A 22,188-nucleotide genomic window follows, 5' to 3' on the forward strand; every position below is an offset into this window, starting at 1 on the left:
GACTTTAGGGTCCGGATCTTCCTGCTGCCACCTTTAGAGTCCAGATCCTCCTGCTGCTGCCTCCGGGTGCTGGGATTACAGGCATGTTCCTCCACCCAGAGGAAACCCAAGGTCTCAGGACCTGAATCACTATGCAAAGGTGCTAAGAGGAAGCTTAGGGGAGGGGTCACAATCACCCTGGATATTAGCATGAGACCCAGGGCTGATGCTGCAGCTCCTTGACAGAAGTGTGCCTTTTTGGTCCTTGTTTGTTCAGTGAGTGGCATATCGCAGATGCACAACACGTACTTTTGAGCGACAGAAGGAATTACCCAACAGGCACCTCTCTGGGGACGCTATCACAGCAGTCCTGCCCATATAGGCCCATCAAATAGCCTGGAAATAGAACACTAAAGACAGTTTCCGAGGCCCCTGCCTGAAACTGTTGGTCCGACGTGATTCTAAAGGTTAGTACATTGGACCACATGGAAAGCTCAGTCTGCTTCAATGTTAGTTTCATAAGGAAAAAAAAAAAAAGATGGTGGCTCTTGTTCAAGGGGGAAAAAAAAGATGGTGGCTCTTGTTCACACTAATGTTGCAGCAACTTCTCGGCTCTCAATAGCAGTTTGGGTTTGGTACCAAAACACCCGACTTTTAATCTCATTTCCATCACCTAGTTGCCCTGTCACTTTGCGTCCTAACCCACTGTGGTAGCTCATACTGGAACTTGAGGCCAATCTGAGCTACACACGGTCAGTGACATTTAAGGTATTCAAAGTAGTACCTTTGCACTTGGCATTTTTATTATCACTTTGCCGGTAATATATAGTACTATATTTACATAAATTTTACGTTAAGGACCATGTATCTCCCATAACAACTGGAATATGTGGGGAGAAAAATGCTAGATGCTAAAAAAAAAATACAACGTGAATTGTGTTTGATGGACACAAAGTGGATACACAAGAAAAGCAAAGCGCTTTAAAATTTAGATACTTTAGATAAGAAGGGTCTGGTCTTATGTACACGTCGTCTGTTACTTTCCTACAGTTAGTTCTAGATGCTTTGAGACATAGTCCTTTTCTTGCCCTCTTCAAAGCGTGGAGTTTGTTGGAATGCGCGTTACAGTTCTTAGAGACTCTGGCCGCCTGACAAGCTGGCTGTTTGGCTAGTCTGAGGGCTGAGGTTGCTGCAGCAAAAAAGTGGGTTACATGACCGCACAGCTCTGCTGCTGGTGATGGAGGACCAATAGCCTCCGACAAAGCGCACAGGGCGGGATGGAGCAGCCAAGGTCTCTGTGACGGGTCCTCTGGCCATTCCCGATTCCACTGGGTACCTGAAGGTAAGTGCCCCATGGTGAGCCTGGAGACCTGGGTGGTGCGCCCACAGAGTCGGCTGGGTGAGTTCTTCTTCCCATCCTGGGCAGGTGCTGGTGGCAGCATGCACACAGACCCCCTCTCTGCCTTGAGTGTCTGCCGGTTGGCGAGTCTCCGCAGCCCCTGCAGCAGCACCGACCCGGGCCAGCTCCGGGGCGCGCTGACCTTGCCACGGGGCGGCCCGGGTTGGCGCAGTCCCCGAGCCGCAGTGTCGGCTGCACGGTGCGGGCGCCCACCCCCCACCCCCTGGCACTGGGACCGCCCGCTCCCTCGGCCGCCGCCCCGCGCTCCCGCTCCCACCGCGCCCCACGCCCGCGGGCGACCGAGCTGCGCCGGAGGGTGGGGCGGCGCGCGCCCACGGGCCGGCCGAGGGCGCCTCGCGCGGGTGCACGCGCAGCGGGTGGGTGTGCTCGGGGAGCGCGCGCCGCCGCCGCCGCCGCCGCCGCCCTGTCGCGCCGCCCGCGCCGCCCGCTCCCGGTGCTCGGCCCAGCACGTCGGCTCCGGAGCGGCCGTGGGCAGCGCGGGCCCGCAGCATAGAGTCCGCCCTCCTCGGACCCGCGTCCCGCACGCGGACTGTCCCGGTAAGCGAGGGCGGGGGCGGTGGGACCCGGCCGTCACCCTGAGGGGCGGGTCTGCGGTCTGGGACAGTCCTCCTCGGACTCGAATGCCAGTGTAGGAGCCGCCCCCAGGGGGCCCCTGTGCAAGTGGGTGCACCCCAGTGACCCGCAGCCTCTACCCCTGAGCAAGTCTGCGGGAGGGATGGGCGTGGAGGGAGACGCCCAAGGAACCCTGCACTTTCTGCCTCACACAGCCCCAGAGTGGAGGGCACGCTCCCCAGGCCTCCAGGAAGGCCTTCTGTGTATATAGAGTGGCATCTGGGTAGCCTCTGGACTTGGCGCCACGCGAGACCATCTGGGACATCAGGGATCTTAACAGTGGTGTTGGCAAAACCCAGGTGATTTCAGCCTGTGCCCCCAGAGATGCCCAGAAAGAACCTTTGGCTGGAGAAACGGGATCCATTTGTGGTATCATTGCCCCAAGGACTTTGGCACTGACCTCCCGTGGGGCTCAGCGTGCCCTCGCTTGTCCCCCTTAGCATAGTGGTAAGGAGTGGGAACTCTGGGGCGGCGGGGGGGGGGCAGCTTGTGGCTTTTGTTCATTCCAGTTCCCAACCCTGCCCCCACCAGAATTTCTCCTCTATATGATAGCTCAGTTGGCTTCAAGCTGGACTTTAGGGGAACCCTTCTTAGAGCACAGGGCCCAAGGGGTACCAGGACCAGTGAGGCCTCCAAATCAAAGACAGGAGATCTGAGCTCTTGAGCTTGACTATGCAGAAACAGGAAGACCAAGATTTTGGAGGAAGGAGGAATAAGGGGCAGGAAAGGATTTTTGAGAACCAGTGTGCCAGGCACAGTGCTATATATGTTTAGACATCTTATGTAATGCTTAACCACCGCTTCATAAAACCGCCCCATTGAAACATCAGGTATTTGTGATGCAGGCTTAGCACTTCGCCCGAGATCACAAGTGTTAGAATGGTGAGGATTTAACTCACAGAAAAGTAATCAAAGCGGGGGTGGGGTGGGGGGGCAGAAGAGAGAGCGGACGCTTGTAAGTTGTGTTGAAGTGTCAAGCATGGAGCATGCAGTAGCATGTGATGATTTAAGGGATGAGGACTGTTTAACTGACCGTGGGACCATTGAGACAGTTATCCACTTCACCCCAGACCTCAGTATGTGGCGGCCTTTGTCGGTAGCCCTACTGCAGTGGTGTGGTCCTTCCTCAGGACTTGTTTGGGAGAACTAGAGGGGCCACCTTCCCTGCTGTAAGACCTTGGGGGGGGAGGGGCGAAGAAGCGGAGACACTGTTGCTTCTAAGAATCATCCACACTTCCCTTGTGACCCTCCATGTGGACACTGAGCTGTGAATACCACTCAGGACACTGCGGAACCGTTCTTCTTGTGAGAGAAGCGGGAGGGTGGAGAGGCAGGAAAGGCTGACTGGTGATGTGTTGTCTGGGAGAGACACGGGGGCCTGATACAGCAATGCCCCCTGTCTCGCCCCCTCAACACCTCTAAGGGTTTAACTTCGGGCACAAAGATAGAATCTGGATTCTTATAATAATTAAAAAAAAAATCGAGTGTGAAAGGGCCAAGCCATGTAATTTACCACAGAGTCATTAGTCCTTCTGCACAGACAAACCTAATACCCTCCTTTAATAAAACTCGCCCCCTAGAGCTGGGCTCCAACGAGAAAGACCGGCCCAGAGCAAAGCTCCGTCATATATCCAGGCTACCTCACAGACTGGGGCAGGGGGGGCTTGCCACAAGTTGAAGGCCAGCCTGGGCTACCAGGAAGACTATCTAAGAAAAACAAAACCAACCAAACAAGAAAACGCTGTCCTTCTGCACTGGCTGTGGTAACATGTGCCTATTATCCCTGGCACTTGGGAGGTGGAGGCAGGAGACTCTCAAGTTCAAGACCAGCCTGGGCTACATAGCAAGTTCTAGGTCTTGTCTCAAAAACAAAGGATTAAAAAGAAAGGAACCGCTTCTTTGGGTGTCTATGACTGACTACATACTGAGCAGAGAGACCAAGCTACCGAGGAAACAGAATAACCTAACAGACCAATTGTTATTTGCTCTTTATTTTCCTTAGTTAATTGGCCCTGTTAAGGAGTGAATGGTTGTAGTGCCTCACACATAGCTCAACAAACAAATTCTGACAAAGGTTCCTCTCTCTGTTATAAAGCTGTTCCTAGTCCCCTGCATTAGTTTAACAGACCAAAATGAACGTATATATTGTTCTAAGAGAAAGCCTAGACCAAGCCTGCAAATATGGTGGAGTTTGTCCTAAATCAGATATTTTTACTTGTTTGTTTTTGTTTTGTTTTGTTTTTCAAGACAGTTTCTCTGTGTGGCCCTCGCTGTGTTGTCCTGGGACTTGCTCTGTAGACTAGGCTGTCCTTGAACTCAGAGATCTGCCTTGCCTCTGGTTCCTGAGTGCTGGGCCAAAAGGCTCTCAGATGTTTCCTGTTGGAGTATTATTGTGATGATTATTACAGTATCATCATCATTATTATCGAACTGATCTTTTCGTTGAGGACTCTGAGCATCACACTCCCTGGTAGCTTTGGGCAAATCACTTGATTGATGCAAGTGTCCCGCCCCTCCCCTGCAAGCCTTGGGTCCTTGGTACCACCTCCCGACGTCTAGCAGTGGGTAAATGCTCCATTTCAGAACTTGTCACACTAGTGCCTGAGCGCAGCCTGAGGAGAGTGTGTGTGATGGGAGTTACCGGGTGGCCTTAACCTACTCAGAAATGTTTCAGGTCCTCAGGAAAACAAGAGGATGCCCCTCCCCAATATGAGTACATACAAATAGACATGGATTTCTTCTCGGCCTCGGGTTCTCTGACCACACTCTAACCATTTTCTTCTTCCTGCACTACTACCCATATGGTTGTTTTTGTTGTTGTTGTTTTGTTTTGTTTTGTTTGTTTGTTTTTAATGCTTCCTTTTCTTGGACATGGATAATAAACCCCCTACCCAGGTCCATTTCCCACACACCTTGTTTTCTCCAAGCACACCTGCTCCTAACTGGATCCTAGTTATGCTACTATTCCGCCATCTCTTCGGCTACAGTGTATCTATTGTCTTTCAGCCCCTCTGACTGTCTAACAATGCCTCTTCATGCCCCAAGTTTACTTGTTCAGACCTGAGGTGGGGTACCACTATCTAATCCATCCTTCCATCCCAGTGACTGAGTCCTGACCGGAACTGCTCTCTACCAGCGTTGGGCTGAGAGGCTTGGACTGTCGGTGGCCAGTGGAAGCATGGTTATCAGCTCCATTATAGCAACTCCCCCATGCTCCACCCACCTTCCGGCAACCCCCTCAGAGGCCTGCACGCATCCTGAGTGCTACCAACTTGCCAGCACTGCGCTGTATTAACAGGAGAGTTCTTTGTGCTTGAGGAGTTTGCACAGAATCAGTCTGCATTTCTCCACTCGTTTACTACTAATATAAAGTGCAGGGAAAGTATTGCGAGGGGGGGTGCGGGGGGGGGGGAGTGGGAAATACAGCTTCCTGGGCTACGAATGGCAGTCAGTGAGGACTCTCCGACAGCAAACTGCTAAGGTTTGCTCCTTCAGGCAGCAGCATGCCAACCCCCGCTCCCCATCCAAAGCTACTTTTGCCCACTTGCCATGCACTCTTGCCTTCCTGTGCACGCCATATACTTGGGTAGCACATTACAAGTTACAACGCCCTTCACATATTGTGATCTGTGTTTGATTTTGAAGACGATTTCCTGTTGCTGTGGTCTCCTCTCTGAAGCATTACCTGAGGTGGCTGGCTCATCCTTTTCTTGTGGTTCGTGTGTGTGTGTGTGTGTGTGTGTGTGTGTGTGTGTGTGTGTGTGTGTGTGTTTAAGCTCATGTCTCCCCTAGACGAAGCCCCTGCCAGTTACTGCCTGCCAGGTCTTAGGTTGTGGGAAAGGGTTCCATGTTGGGGGGCTGTGAAGGGGGTGCGCTCTGATCATCCTGGACACCCTCCCTTTCCTTACCCCTGCCCCCACTTCCCTGAATTCAGGTGAATATTCTCTTTTAAACAAATATTTTAAGCCTACTACATCAAACCAGTTTTTTGAGCGGATGCTAATTCCTCTGTGAGGGCAGCTTTCCTTGCCTATTTCTGTCCAGCACCGGGGCTGGCTCTAAGTCATGATGGAGTCTCCATATAGTTCCATGCTTGCCATGTGTTTTTACCTCTTCCTGGAATGCTCCCCCCGCCCCTTTCTCTCTCATCCACTGGGTTAACTCCCACTCATCTTCAAAATTTAGCTCAAGCAACACCTTTTTTTTTTTCAATCCTACACGTATGCCCCCTACACATGCACATACTCCCTGCGTCCTCACAGGCTGAGATTCCATTTGTTCATCCTACTAACAGCTATTAGCACCTGATGTGTGCCTAACACATAGTAGGCTGCACACAGGTGCGCGCGCGCGCGCGCGCACACACACACACACACACACACACACACACATGTTTATAGGCTCAATAAGTGGTAATAGCTAAAGTGTAATAACTGCATAAGCGAAGCTTTGCAAATCTGTGCTTTGGGGACCTAAGCAGAACACAGGGAGTGCCTCTCCATTTTTGCTGGAGGAATTCACTTGCTGAGTGCAGCAGCCACACCAGCCAATCACTGCCAGTGTGGTGCTTCTTAACTGTTGCTCTGCTTCTGTGGGAAGAAGTCAGAGCTGTAGCTTTTAATGAAGACAGCCCGATCCCCCAGAGGCTGAGGATCATGCCATCGTTTTGTTCTCGTGTATATTAAAGCCTGTGAGCTCTCAGTGAGTGCTGAGGAACAGCAGGGAGCCCTCCTGCCTTAGCCCTGAGCTGAAGCCAGGAGGACAGTCTCACCCAGTCTTCAGCCTGTCTGTCTGCTTCTTAGAAACTCCAGGGAGGGAAAAAACACCCTCTCTGCAGTCTGGGTGACGTGACAGTCCTCCTCCCAGATAAGCGGAAGTGGACAGAGGGAGATGAGGAGGGAGACCTTTGGGGTCTACAGACAGCGTTCTGTAAGTTTCTGCTAGGAGGCAGCTAGACGCGACTCCAAGGACACACTGAGAGAGAGCAGGCAGCAGGGCAACTGGACCTTGGGTTGCCTCAGAGACCTGCAGAGGGTAAGGGAATTCTTCATGATGACTTTTACTTAAGTTCTCTAGGCCGATTCTGAGATTCTGAGCTGGGAGGGGGGGGTGGGGGTGGGGGGCAGTTTGAGCCACATGCTCTGAGTCAGTGGTTCTCAACCTGTGGGTCATGACCCTCTGGGAGGCATCAGATGACCCTTTCACAGGGGTCACCTGTATGTCAGATATCATGTATGGCAGATGTTTACATTATGACTCGTAGCCGTCACCGAACTGCAGCGATGAAGCAGCAACGAAAGTGATTGTATGCTTGGGTCACCACATTGTGAGGAACCACATGAAAGGAACAAAGCCAGAGGAGGGTTGAGGACCACTGCTCTAAGCTGAGGAGGCAGCGCTCATGTGATAGGATGCGTTGACACTATAGTTTCTAGAACTGAGCTCCAGAGGCTTATCCTGATCAGATTTGTGGTCAGCTTTACTTTATGTTTTGTTTTCAGTGCTGGCGATTAAATCTAGGTGTGTGTGTGTGTTAGGCAAGTGCTCTACCACTGAGCCACATCCCTAGCCTTTGCTTCCATTTTTGAGACTAAGTTTTGCTAAGTTTCCCAGGCTAACCTTGAACTCATGTCACAGACCAGTCTGGCTTTGAACTTGCGGTCCCTCTGCCTCAGAGTCCTGAGCAGCTGGGATTACAGGCCTGCATAAGGAGTACCAGCCTCTGGCCAACATTAGTGAAAAGAAAATTTACTGACATTGCGTCTGTGATAAACTCATTTTCCTCAGTCATCTCTGCAACATTCATGTTTTGTGTAAGACACAGAGAGCCAACTATATTTTCCTACCCTTTGTATTCATTTCTTTTTCCACAAGCTTAACTCATTTGTTTATATCTATCTGTCTGTCTATCTATCTATCTATCTATCTATCTATCTATCTATTTTTCCGTCTGTCTGTCTGTCTGTTCAACTATGTATCTGCCGATGTAGCTCCTTCCTTCCCTCCCTCTATAGACCATGCTGGCCTCGAACTCACAGTGATCCTCCTGCCTCAGCCTCTCAAATGCTGGACTTGCAGGTGTGTGCCACTATACTCAACTCTCAAACATTCCTTAGTCCCCTTCTTTCCATGTTGTTTTTGTTGTTGTTGTTGTTTTCCTGCCTAGAAAAGTCCTCATAACCTCCAGAAAACCCCTTGTAATTGTTCCTGGGCATCCACACAGCTGCCTTTGCAATACAAAGGCTCAGGCCCCAGTGAGTAAATGTACTTCACGTCAGCACGCTGAGTAAGGAAAGCCCTGCCTGGTAGAGGCTGCTCCCCAGCCTCTCCACAGCCACAGCCTTTATAGAGTGCCTGGGGAGAGGGTTTCCCCGCAGCCTTCGCCTTCCTTATGTCGTCCCCAGCTCCTGCTGCGGAGCCAAACCTCTCCACTCCCACTACTCTGCCCTTATAAGTAATCCCGTTGCATTCTAAGTAGGTGCTCTGCAAAGAATGGGTGTGTCTTGCGCACACATGCTAAGCTGCCCACATATTCGCTCCTGCCTGACAAATACGTTGCAACAGCCTTCTCTCACTGAAGGAACGATTCTGATCGCGGCCACGGCCACTTCCGTTCCTCCCGGCTCACACAGGCAGGTAGCTGTCCCTGCCCACCCTGCTAACTCCCGTCGCCACCTGCTCCTATCCCTAAGGTTTTTTCCAAGCTTTTCCTGTCTACCACAGAGTCTTGACAATCACATCATTCTTGAGACAGCACTTTCCTATCCTCTTTTCATTCTTGTTGAAAAGAGGGAGAAAAAAAAAAAAGAATCCACCCACCAGCAAAAGAAGTAGTCATTAACAGTAATTCGTGGGATCTTTGCAGCTTCACTCCCTTTTAAGTTGCTCTTCTGCCTAGGACCTGCTCCCAGCACTGGAGAGGCCAGGCCTTCCCGCTGGGAGCTCCTCTTACCCATCAGTAATCAGTGCCACTTGTTTCTCTAGGAATTAGAGCTGATTGTGTTAATTTCCCAACCACCACAGGTGCCGGGCTCAGCTCTTCTAGCACACTCGCTTTTAATCAAGGTGTCTTCTGTAGTCCTGGGCATTGAGCATCAGAAGACGTAGCCTTGTTCTTAAGGCTTAGGTCTGTTGTGCCCTCACAGCATATAATCAAATCATCACCATGTCATTTCAAAACGAAGAAAAACATGGACAAACAAACAAACAAACAAAATAGCTTGAGGTCTTGTTTGGATCTTAATGGCTTCACGTTAATGGTTCTACGTCCCTTTTTTTTTTTCTTTTTTCTTTTTCTTTTTTTTTTTTTTGCCTTGGAGACATAAAGTGATCTAGAAAAATGAACCATCTCAAGCAAAAGGAATAGCTGTGCTCAAAGAAACTGCGTTTTTTGCTTTTTCTTTTTTAAACACTTGGTTATTTTGATATAGTGTGTCAGCTTCTGTCTTCATGGAAGTTCCCCCAAGAAGCACTGTAGTGTAGTCTCGTTACCAGTGGAGCTATCTTGGCATCTTCACAGAAAGTGAGTGGTCTCCTAACACCCATCGGTGGGTGGAAACAGAGGTGCAGCGCTGGGGGGTGCCTGTGGCCCGGGCACCGCCACACTGATGCCGAGTCACACTTCACCTGTAGGCCGATGCTCCTACCGGCTGAGCTTGTTCAGTATCCTTCATTATGCCATCAGAAGATGCCCAAAGCCAAATGCACACACTGCCTCTCTCCCGGGGAATCAGTCTTGGAAAGTGATTTTATATGTTCAGGATCTCCAAATAAATGTTCCCAACTATGGCTCTGCCCATACCTTCCAATAAGCACAACGGTCTCACCACTGTTCTCTTAAGACTTCTGACATAACTTCTAAGAAAGAGCTGGTGCATCCCCTATAGCCCAGGAGCCACGGGGACACTGCCAGCCTGTTATACAGACCCAAAAAAAAAAAAAAAAAAAAAAAAAGGATGGATGGATGGCTTTTCCATTTAAGTGTATATGATACTTATTATGTACTTCGACCCACTCATTTGTCCCTGGAGTTTTTTGACATAGACTCTCCCTGCCCTCCTAATACAGTTAATTCACCATTTGAGAACCATTGCTCTTATCTTCGGGTTTCAAAAAATTAAATTGATTTTCTTTTTTAAAGCTTGTCTATTAAGTTATTCTATGGTTTTCCTATTAAAATTGTTTCTACCCTCTTGCCATTTTTCTTTCTTTCTTTTTTTTTTTTTAACGTTTCAGTAAGCAGAAAGGGCATGGTGGAAGATGCCTTTAATCTGACTCAGGAGGCAGAATCAGGCGGATAACTTTGAAGTCAAGGGCAGCCTAGAGTTCCAGGTTAGCCAGGGCTGCATAGAGAGCCTGTCTCAAGAAAAGGCCTTTGTAAGTGTTGTTTTACAATATGCCCACAGTTTTAAAAGACTCTGTTGTGTAGAGGAGGTTTTCTTCTTCCTTCTTTCTCTCTTAGTTCATCCCTTTCTTGTTCCTTTTCTCCATCTCTCCTGTCACCATTTCCCCCTTAAATATGCAAACCTATTCTCTTGCAATTCTTGGAGCCATAAGTAGAACACAGCCTCTCTGGACTAAGAACATGAAGGCATCCATCCTCTCTCTGCATCACTCTCTGCAGGCTCCAAGGCCACACCCGCTTCCGTGCCCTTTCCAGCTTCTCAAATCCACCCACATTACTTGGCTCATGCTTGTGCTCTCTCTCTCTCTCTCTCTCTCTCTCTCTCTCTCTCTCTCTCTCTCTGCCATGCCAACTGTGTCTTTCCCATGTCCCATCCCACACTAGGCTTGCTTTGGTCAGTCTGTCTCTAGTAGACCTCCCACCCACACAGACTGTTAGCAGTCACAGCAGTCAAGAGCAGAGTGATCCTTACATCACTGTGCTAATATGTAGCCATCTCCAGAGGAAAGGGAAGAGGCAGCAGAATGCCTGAGTAGCAATCACAAAGCCCCGGGTTCAATCCCAGCACTGCAGAAGAAAAAGAAGTAGAATTCTTTAATAACAGTATTTGCAGGGCAGTGATGGTGCACCCCTTTAATGCCAGCACTTGGGAAGCAGAGGCGGGTGGATCTCTGTGAGGCTAGCCTGGTCTACAGAGTGAGTTCCAGAATAGCCAGGGCTACACAGAGAGAGCCTGTCTCAAAACAAAACAAAACAAAACAAAGTAATGAATTGAACAAAACGTCTCAAAAGACATTTACATGGAAAAAATAAAGACATAAAAGAACTGTTTATCATGCTTAGTCACCAGGAAAATACACATCTAATGCGCATGGAGATTCACCTCACCCAGTCAGAATGGCGGTCTCCGTGAAAACAAACAACAAATGCTGCCAGCAGCTGTTGGGTTATTAGTCCAGTCTCTATGGAAATAAGCATAGAGGGTCCTAAAAAAAAAAACCTAACTAAAATAAGGTTGCCATATTGTTCACTCCTGTGTTACGTGCATGAAGGAATCTAAATTAGAATACACCGGAGATAACTAAGCCAAATATAGTGAAATATGCCTGTAATCCCAGGCAAGCTACAGTAGGAGGACCTCGACACCCAGGCCAGCCTTGGGGATACAGGTAGGTAGGTAGATAGACAGACAGACAGACAGATAGATAGATGATAGATGATAGTTACAGGCCAGCCTGGGCTACACAGAGACTCTGTCTCGAAACAAACAACTGTAAAGTAGAGATAGCTGCACACCAATTATTGTTGTTGTTTTATTTGTTTTGAGACCTGGAGCGCCTATGTAGTCCAGGCTGGTCTCAAACTCACAGAGGTTGGCAGCCTCTGCCTCCCGAGTGCTGGGATTACAGAGTGTGCACCACCATGCCCAGCCACACAGTGGTAGAGCTAAGAGACGCCCAGCCACAGGGGAGTGGGAAGTGACAATGTGGATGCGTATACAGTGGGGTTTTACCCAGCCGTCGGCAGAGGGAACTACCTGCAGGAAGATGAGCAGCACTGGAAGCCACTGAGTTAAGCAAATAAGACAGACTTAGACGAATACCTCACATTTTCTCTCATATGCAGAATGTAGACTTTTATAAAAGATATGAAAGTAGAAATGGGGGTTATTTACAAAGAAGAGGTGACCAACGGGAGATGGGATGAGAAAAGGCAATTGAGAGTATATATGCTCAAAGTATATTCTGTTACACGCATGAAAAATCATAATGGAGTGCTCACTTCGGCAGCACATATACTAAAATTGGAACGATACAGAGAAGATTAGCATGACCCCTGCGCAAGGATGAAAAAATCATAATGGAATCCATTATTTTGTATAATTAATAGACCACTATTTTTTATTTTTATTTTTTGGTTTTCGAGACAAGGTTTCTCTGTGTAGCCTTGGCTGTCCTAGACTCGCTTTATAGACCAGGCTGGCCTCTGCCTCCCAATTAAAGTGCTGGGATTAAAGGCGTGCTCTGCCACACCCAGCTAAAAACACTTTTTAAATAGGGATGGGCCCATGGCTTTAGTGGTAAGAAGCTTACCTAGCATTCCTGAGATGCTAGGGTCTATCTTCAGCACTGCAAAATATAAGTAAATGCACTCTGGGGGCTGGAGAGATGGCTCAGAGGTAAAGAGCGCTGACTGCTCCTCCAGAGGTCCTGAGTTCAATTCCCAGCAACCACATGGTGGTTTATAACCATCTATAATGTGATCTGATGCCATCTTCTGGCCTGCAGGTGTGCGTGCAAGTAGAGCAACGTATACATAATGAATAAATATATAAATAAATCTTAAAAAAAAAAAAAAGAAAAGAAAAACGTTGCACTCAGTATATCAGGAAAACAGTAGACCTGGACTATATAATTGCTTATACTGAAAATGGCAGTGATGGAGGGCACTGAAGAGATGGCTCAGTGGTTAAGAACACTGGCTGTCTCCAGGGACAGGGGTTTCATTCCTAGCACTCACATTGGTGGGGTTGACAACTGACTGTAACTCCAGTCCCTGGGGGGAGGGGGGGGAGGGCAGGGAACGGGACCCGATGCCCTCTTCTGGTCTCTGTGGGCAATGCATAGATAGTACACATGCAGACATGCAGACACAACACATATACACATAAAATAAAAAAATAAATAAATATTCTTTAAAAAGAAGCAAAATCCACAGGGAAGAGTTGTGTCAGTTTGGCATTCCCCACCCACTTGCTGTATCTCAGGGACTTGCCTTCCTGCTTAACACAGAGAGCACAGCTGTTGCCCGTGAGGATCTGGGCTGTGCTGGGGTCACAGGCCCACTGAGAACCCATAGTCTGACTTTAACACACACTGTCCTCTGCACCCCTGGCTACCCTCATTAAGTTATTTGGGCTTGTAAAAGAACACAAATGTTCTAATGCCTAAGAATGTATGCTCCAAACACAGGCATTAACAGACAGTCTGAGGCGATAAAATATCTCAAACTAAAGTTAGCTGCCAATTCAGGGAAAGGGGAGAGGGAGGGGAAATGGAAAATACAGAATAGAAAATGTAAAGACTACATCCATCCATCTTTAAACCTTAGGGCCTGGACTAGTTTCTTTCCTATTGCTGCGGTAAGTTTACCGTGACCAAGGAAACTTATGAAAGAGAGGGTTTAACTGAGCTTACGGTTTCAGAGGGCTAAAGTCTGTGGTGGCGGCATGGCGACAGGTGGTGGCTGGAGAAGCAGCCGAGAGCCCCCACATTTGGGTTCACAAGCAGAAGGCAGAGAGAGGTAACAACAGGGCAAGTCTTTTGAAAGCCCGAAGCCCCGCCCCCAGTGACAGGCCTCTTCCGTCAAGGCCACGCCTCCTGATCCTTCCCAACAGCTCCAGTAGCTGGGAACCAAGCACTCAAACCTAGGAGCCTGTGGGAGCCAGTCTCACTCAAACGCCCACTCACTAATAGGCTTGTGTATTTGGGACATCTCTCCACAGCAACACTGTTGCACCCCAACAGTTTTCATGCTCTTGAGTCTTCCTTATCCTGTGTTATTAATATTTTTTTCTTTTTAATGTTAGGAACAACAACAACAAAAAAAACCTTAGTCTTTTAATTTTTGGTTTTTGTTATTTTTATTTACTTGCATGGGTGATCAGTATGTGCCTGTAAGTGCAGGTGCCTGTGGCGGCCAGAGGGCACGTGATTCCCTGGAGCACGTGCAGTTAGGGGTTTTTGTGAACTGTCACACGTGGGTGCTGAGAATCAAGCTGGGGTCCTTTGCAAGAGTGATGTGAGCTTTTAACTGCTGAGATGTCTCTCCTACCCTTATGTTATTTTCAGTTGGAAGAAGAAAAGTATTTTTAATCGGAGTTTACTGTGAGGGCCTGGAGAAATGGCACAGTGGTTAGGAACTTTGGGTGTCACCCTGGGAGCCGTCCACCTTGTTCTTTGAGGCAGCGTCTCTCACTGGAACTTGGGACTTGTGGACCAGGCCAGATTTGCGTCTCTGGTGTCACTACACTGAGACCATGAGACCACATCTACACCATCACGCCTGGCTCTTCCTGTGGTGCTGGGAATCCAACTCAGGAATCAAACCCCTGGCCCCTGAAGAGCAGCCTTTTACAGACTGAACCTCCGCCCCCCAGCCTTTGCTTTCTTTTGTTTTGGGTTTGTTTTTTTGAGACAATGTCTTACTCTGTAGCCCAGGCTGGCCCTGAGCTCACAGCAGTCATCTTGGCTCAGCTGCCAGAGTATTAGAATTGTAGGCATGAGATACCATGTCTGGCCTTGAAAATGTTTATTAACATCTGCTATGTTCCAGATACCTCACTGGGGTGGAGGTAGGTATTGTGCAGGGAGAAACAGGCAGAGGAAGTTGACATTGATCAGCTAATCATCCCATTCACCATGGATGAGGAAAGTAAGTGCTCTAGAGCAGAGCACGTGGCTCTGAATGCACTCCAGTCTAGAACAGAGAGCATGGCTCAGGGAGCATTCCAGTCTAGAGCAGAGAGCTCAGCTCAGGGAGCACCCAAGTCTAGAGTAGACAGCAGAGCTCTGGGAGCACTCCAGATGAGAGCAGAGAGCATGGCTCTGGGAGCACTCCAGTCTAGATCAGAGAGTGTGGCTCTGGGAGCACTCCAGTCTAGATCAGAGAATGTGGCTCTGGGAGCACTCCAGACAAGAGCAGAGAACATGGCTCTAGGAGCACTCTAGACTAGAGCAGAGAGTAGAGCTCAGGGAGCATTCCAGTCTAGAGCAGAGAGCAGAGCTCTGGGAGCACTCCAGTCTAGAGTAGAGAGCAAAGCTCCAGAAGCACTCCAGTCTAGAGCAGAGAGCTCAGCTCAGGGAGCACCCCAGTCTAGAATAGACAGCAGAGCTCTGGGAGCACTCCAGATGAGAGCAGAGAGCATGGCTCTGGGAGCACTCCAGTCTAGATCAGAGAGTGTGGCTCTGGGAGCACTCCAGTCTAGATCAGAGAATGTGGCTCTGGGAGCACTCCAGACAAGAGCAGAGAACATGGCTCTAGGAGCACTCTAGACTAGAGCAGAGAGTAGAGCTCAGGGAGCATTCCAGTCTAGAGCAGAGAACATCACTCTGGAAGCACTCCAGTCTAGAGCAGAGAACATCGCTCTGGAAGCACTCCAGTCTAGAGTAGAGAGCATGGCTCTAGGAGCACTCCAGTCTAGAGCAGAGAGCAGAACTCAGGGAGCACTCCTGTCTATATGGGAGCACTCCAGTCTAGAGCAGAGAGCAGAACTCAGGGAGCACTCCACTCTAGAGCAGAGAGCGCAGCTCAAGGAACACTCTAGTCTAGAGCAGAGTGCAGCTCTGGGAGCACTCCAGTCTAGAGCAGATAGTGTTGCTCTGGAAGCACTCCAGTCTAGAGCAGATAGTGTTGCTCTGGAAGCACTCCAGTCTAGAGTAGAGAGCACGGCTCCAGGAGCACTGCAGTCTAGAGCAGAGAGCACGACTCCAGGAGCACTCCAGTCTAGAGTGAAGAGCAGAGCTCAGGGAGCATTCTAGTCTAGAGCAGAGAGCGCAGCTCAGGGAGCAGTCCAGTCTAGAGCAGAGAGCAGAGTTCTGGGAGCACTCCAGTCTAGAGCAGAGAGCACAGCTCAGGGAGCACTCTAGAGCAGAGAGTGCAGCTCAGGGAGCATTCTAGTCTAGAGCAGAAAGCACAGTTCAGGGAGCACTCCAGTCTAGAGCAGAGAGCATGGCTCCAGGAGCATTCCAGTCTAGACTCTGCAATAATTTTCCCAAAGAAATGATAATTAAGCAAGAGTAGTCAGTATTTGGGGAGCTTGTGTTTCCTATTAATAAGAAAGCATGTGAAACAAAGACTAAGCAGGGCTGGTAGAGCTTGGAACACAGACAGTAGGAGGCAACTCTGAGTATATGGCACCTGTAAGCCATGGGAAAGGCACAGATCTGAGGGATTCTGTCCTAAAAGCTGCAGAGAACCTTGGGCAACATTCCTACCACTGTAGGTGTTCCTGGGTGTCCCAAGGACTTCCTTAAACCAACACGCACAAAGCCCAGTGGTTCCTCCTCATCATTGTCTCCAACTCCCTGGCTGGTACTGCCATTCTTCTAGACTATTTAAAACTGCCCTCTGCCATTTTATCCTTGAGCCAGTTAGTTACCAGTTTATTCTAAAATTCCCTAATTCTATTTCCATGGCGACAAATGCACTCAGTGTCATACCTGCGCTTGCTTCTGTTCAAACCCTCAACATCTGACCTGGGCTAGTATAGTATCTTCTGATTGTCTCTGCCTTGCCTATCACCCACTGTCACCTCTTCCCCGAAATAAACTGAACATAGCTCCTCACGCATGCCCAAAGGTCCACTGTGACCTGAAAATGTGGTCTCACATTAAAAAAAAAAATCCTTAAAAATAGCCTGATGCGATGTAGTTTGTATCATACAATTTATTCATTTACTGTGTAGCACTAGATTATTTTTTAGCATTGTGCACAGTTATGCAATCATCACAAAACTTCCCCATTAGAGCATCTTTGTTGCCCCCAAAATAAGGCCATACCCATGAGCAGCCACACCCACCCGTAGCCTCTCCACAGACTCAGGGAAGCACAAATCTATTTTATTTCCCTAGATTTACTGGACACTTCACACAAACAGAGGTCTTACATGAATACTCCTTTCTAGGCTCTTTCATGTCTTGTGTGTGCCAATGCTTCATTTTTGTGAGAGAAGGCTGTTCCCCTGTGTGGATAGGTGGCATCTGTCTCTCTGGTCCCAGCCTTCGCTAACTAGTCCTGAGGTTCTGCTTGCTTCTTTGCAGTCTGGTGTTTAGAAGCTTGCGTGGTGCGGTGCTGTTCCGTCGGCATGTCTGTGATGAGGGCCGAGTGCCTTGAGCATGGTACTGTCCAACAAGCCTTGATTAGAGCGTGCTGAGGGCACGGTTAAAATGGACTGTGCTCTGCTTGCTTTGAACAAGCATTCCCCAGCCAGCTTCCACTGAGTTCTCAGAGTAGGAAGGCGTAGACCAGCTTTGCGGTGTGCCGTGTCATGCCCTTACTTTCCCACGCTTTACTGCTGTCCTGCAGAGGAGGGCAGGGGTAGTATTTCTTTTTGCCTTGTGCAAATTTACGCAGTGTAGAGCAAAGGTGAGTGTGTGAGCGTGACATTAATAAAGTCTTGGAAGAGAGAAGGCACCTGCCGAAGGCTTTGAATAGGTTCATCGTCCGAGAGACCCGCAAGGGGACCGAGGGGTGTTTGTGACCTTGACCACATACACAGAGGCGAAGAGTTTCCTGGCTGCCTGATTCAGGAGTCTTCTAAAAATAGAAATCCATTCACACCGGCTGGAAAGTCAGCCCGCACTCAGTGAGGCCTGACCCTGGGTGAATGATCCACAGTACTTACTGGAGGGACTTTCTTTCAATCAGAAAACCTGAAATGTGTCACATCTCCTTTTAAGGGAGAGAGAAAGCTTGAGATCTGGAGTCCCAGCCTCAAAGTAGCAGAGACCTGATGCCACTGAGCTAGGTCAGCTCTCAAGTACCAAGGAAGACAGGTACCACTTCATAGATATACAATTCGCTCTACATAACTAGGCACCATTTAACCCTCTCTTTTTCTTTCTTGTATGTGGTGTGTGTGTGTGTGTGTGTGTGTGTGTGTGTGTGTGTGTGTGTATCTGTGTGTGCCTATGTGTGTGTGAGCGTGGGTGTCTGTATATGTCTCTCTCTGTTTCTTTTTCTTTTTCTGTCTCTCCATGTCTCTCTCTCTCTCTCTCTCTCTCTCTCTCTCTCTCTCTCTCTTTCTCTCTGTGTGTGTGTGTGTGTGTGTGTACATCTGGATATGTGTTTCTGGGTGGGCATGTGGGTCTGTCTCTGTCTCTCCCTGTCTCTGTGTCTGTGTGTGTGCATATGTGTCTGTATATGTCTCTGTCTCTGTGTGTATGTGTGTGTGTGTGTGTGTGTGTGTGTGTGTGTGTGTGTGTGTGTGTACATGTTTTGCTGAGGTCAAACCCAGGTCTTTTTGCATGTGGCACAAGCTCTCTACTGCGGAGATGTATCACCAGCCCAACTTAATTTCCTTATGTCACCCTCATAACAAGCCCTGTGCAGTGTGCTGAACAGATAACCCCCCATCCCCAGAATCAGCTGCCAATCAGGAGCAGAACCGGGGTCTTCTGGCTTCTTGATGTGTGCTCTTCCCAGCATGCTTTGTTGCTAGGAGCCAGAATTGGTCCCTGCTTTCTCTATGACTGCATAAAACTGCTTTCGTCCACAGAGCCATGGGGGTGTTGATGTCCAAGCGGCAGACGGTAGAGCAAGTGCAAAAAGTGAGCCTGGCTGTCTCGGCTTTCAAGGATGGGCTACGGGACAGGCCTTCCATCAGACGTGGGGGTGAGCTGCCAGGGTCCCGCCGTGGCACTGTGGAGGGCTCTGTCCAGGAAGTACAGGAAGAGAAAGAAGCCGAGACGAGTGGCCCCGTGGTTCAGGAAGAGAGCAGCATCAACCGTGCAGCCTGGGAGCGGCTCCGAGACGGGCGTGGGGTGGAGCCTGAGGAGTTTGACAGGACCAGCCGGTTCACACCCCCTGCCTTCATCCGCCCCACTCGGAAGCTGGATGACGACAAACCTCCAGACATCTGCCTGGAACCCCGGGAGCCTGTGAGTGTTACGTCAAGGCAGGATTTCCCTGTCTTAGCCTCTGTAAGGATCACACAACAGGATGGCGCGGGGGGGGGGGGGGGCAGGGGGCGGGGGGCGGGGGGAGCGGGGATGGGGGGAGTGGGGGGGTTAGAGGGGTCAGGGGGGCGGGGGGAAGCTAGGTGTGGTGGAGGTGAGACCCCCAGAGCCAGAAGATGGAGCTGAGTTCCTGTGAGACAGTCTCCTTACAGGATGCTTGCCTCGCCTGTTCAAGTCACTGTGTTCTGTCCCCGGTACCACAAAGGGGAAACGATATTTTATATGAATAAAAATACCAGGTATATCTTGAATTAGTCATAGTGAAAGGCTTGAGCTTTTGAGTGCTAAGAAATGCTGCCATGGCAGATCTTGCGCCAACCCTATCACCTACGGATTCTCAGCCACAGAGGCTCCTGACCCTTGTAGGAGACGTTTGGGAAATTGACAAGGGGGGGACGGGGACTAAGGTAAGAAAACAATGGGGAGTTTCTACTGGTGTCAAGACAGCTAGGAATGTTAAATGTCTTATAATGCTTGGGACAATCACTCACACAGGTTACTCTCTATAAAATGCTAATAGCATCCATGCTGGGAAGCAGTCCCATAGCCCTAGGCCACTAGAAGAGCTTCCTGGTTCTCCTTTACCAGGAAGGACTCGCTCACGCCTTAACTGAGGCTCCAGAGGGCCCCAGGCCCACGCAGCCACAGCAGCAGCAGCAGCAGCCAGGGAACCTTGCTCCCCGCACTTTCAAATCCTTTCCACTCCCGCCAGGTTGTCAACGATGAGATGTGTGACATCTGCGAAGTCTGGACGGCTGAGAGCCTCTTCCCCTGCCGAGTCTGCACCAGGGTTTTCCACGACGGTTGCCTGCGCCGCATGGGCTACCTTCAAGGGGACAGTGCGGTGGAGGTGACGGAGACGGCCCACACAGAGATAGGCTGGAGCTGCTACTACTGTGTGAGTCCGGGCTGCAGGGCAGCAGGGAGACTTGGCGGTTTTTCCGGAGACCTAGTCTTAAAAATGATCTAAGGGGTTTTCTAATAATGCATGCAAGGGGCCCAGAGCTAGGTAACTGGGTCTTCGTTGTGAAGTGCACCGCATGGCCCTTAAGAAAGCATGCCAGTAGCACCTAAGCCCAGCTGTAACACACCAGACCTTGCCAAGCGTGTTCTAGAGGGAGCAAAGCACCCTCAGTTAATCATGAAAAGAACAGGCCTGACCAATCAAAAGTGCTCTTCACAAGGCAATGCTTTCTCTCAGTCTACAGTTATCTGTCGCTCCTTGTTCTCAGCTGAGAAAACAACCTGGCATCCCAAACAGTTTGCTTCCAGCAGAGGTAGATTCTGTCAGAGGCAAACATTTAGTCCTGCGGTCCTCACTCACCTGCTGCCCGCTAGAGCCCTTTGTTTTCAAGGACCGTTATGTGAGTTGAATAGCAAAGCTGCATTGATTCAGGACTTTGCCTTCCAAAAAAAAATTTTTTTTAAAGATTTATCTATTATGTATAATGTTTTGTGCCTGCATGTATACCTGCCGCCAGAAGAGGGCACCAGATCTCATTACAGATGGTTGTGAGCCACCATATGGTTGCCGGGAATTGAACTCAGGACCTTTGGAAGAGCATCCAGTGCTCTTAACCTCTGAGCCATCTCTCCAGAGCGCCGCTCCCCCCCCCCCGCCCCTCTCCCCCCCCCCCCCCGCCGCCCTCCAAGTTTTAACGGCAGAAGAAATCTAAGGCATCTGTTGAAAGCCAGATTCATAGGCACTTACACCGCCACACCTGTGTAGGATCCCGTCTTCCCTTCCTGCTGTGCTGTCCTGCAGATGTCTTCACTGCTCCTCTGATTCCGCAGAAGGAGCAGCTGGCGGCCATCTTCGTCTGCTGTCTGCGCAAAGCAGACGAGTGCTACTTTCTGACTCTGTGGCTAATCCACAAAATGAAATCTGGAAGTCACTGAAACAGTTTTCCTCTAGAGTATACCACAGAAGACCCTGCTCTGCAATCTTTGCCTCCCTCCCCTCCCCCTCCAACCTTTGTATACACTTACTTTTTCACGTACAGCAGCCTTGCTTGCTGGTGTGCTGCCAGCACAGGCCTGGGTCACCCCGGGTCTCTTTGCTATCTCCCAGGAACGGTCTGTTTCCTTCCCAGCTCTGCTAGGGCCCTGCTGTCCCCCCCCCACCACCTCCACGCCTTCTTACAAAGCCTCCCCCGGGCTCATCTCTCTCTTCCCCCTGCACTCACGTCTTAAGAGTCCTTCCCTGGCCCCCTACCTTTCCATTCCTCCGGGTGACCCCTACCTTCAGCACTTTGCTGAACTGGCTTGTACTGAGGTCACCGATGAGCTAATTGTCCAACCCAGTGGCCTTTTCTCGGATGTCTTCTTAGTCAGCCTTTCTGAATGAAATACTTAACACTTCCTTATTCCCTCCTCTTTCTCTTGACATTTAAGTATTTTCTAGAATTCCATACACTGAATGGAAACCAGAGAGGATGTTTACACATGATAAAGTCCCACCACCTGTGTATTGCCACTGTTAGCACCACCTCCTATATCACGGCGCAGTCTTTGCTTGGTATCCAGGACTTCCGGTCCCCTCCAGCCTCCTTTGGCCATTCTCTCTCAACACCTTTGGCTTGCTTTGATTCTAAACGCTGACTGCCATTGTGTGGTCACTGTATTCACTGTCTTTGAGTGTAGCGCAGGGTCTTGTGCTCTACAACCCTGTAACTATCTAAGCATTAATGATTCCTATATTGGTGCCCAGGCTTAAATGTCCTGTCCCAAGGGCTTCTCTCTCTTGATGCTCACAATGCTCACAATTCCCCCATAGGTTTCTGCCTAAACCTGCTCTTTCTCCATTTCTTACTTCTGTGAATAGTAGCATCCCTCACCAATTTCCCGGCCCCAACTCTTCCCCTTCCTCATCCCACTCAGCTGGTAAATCACCAGGCTCAGATGTCAGCCTCAACTCTGGCCTCTCTCACCTGTTCTCCTGTCTGGGTTTAGCACCGCCCCCCTCTCTTTTCCTTAGCTGTACAACAGCTACCCAGCTGTTCTCCGTACCACCAGATTTTGCTTCCCTCATCCAT

General features: G+C 49.6%; 1 protein-coding gene across 5 annotated transcripts in view; it reads left to right on the plus strand.

The window, feature by feature from the left end:
- Positions 1-1,048: 1,048 nt before the first annotated feature.
- The window catches only part of PHF24 (PHD finger protein 24), a 28,602-nt gene continuing 7,462 nt past the window's right edge, over positions 1,049-22,188 (plus strand). The window contains exons 1-4 of one of the 5 annotated variants that reach the window (XM_084783741.1): positions 1,058-1,321; positions 17,876-17,971; positions 18,694-19,075; positions 19,866-20,051. In XM_084783741.1, the coding sequence (XP_084639867.1) occupies positions 18,698-19,075; positions 19,866-20,051 (564 nt within the window). In that variant the 5' untranslated portion in view covers positions 1,058-1,321; positions 17,876-17,971; positions 18,694-18,697. Of the gene's footprint in view, positions 1,322-1,803; positions 1,937-6,660; positions 7,046-17,875; positions 17,972-18,693; positions 19,076-19,865; positions 20,052-22,188 lie in introns of those variants that run through there. The other 4 variants (XM_084783740.1, XM_084783742.1, XM_084783744.1 and 1 more) reach the window with 4 other exon arrangements.

Source organism: Acomys minous (assembly GCF_964271855.1).
Source record: "Acomys minous genome assembly, chromosome: 1".
Lineage (NCBI taxonomy): Eukaryota > Metazoa > Chordata > Mammalia > Rodentia > Muridae > Acomys > Acomys minous.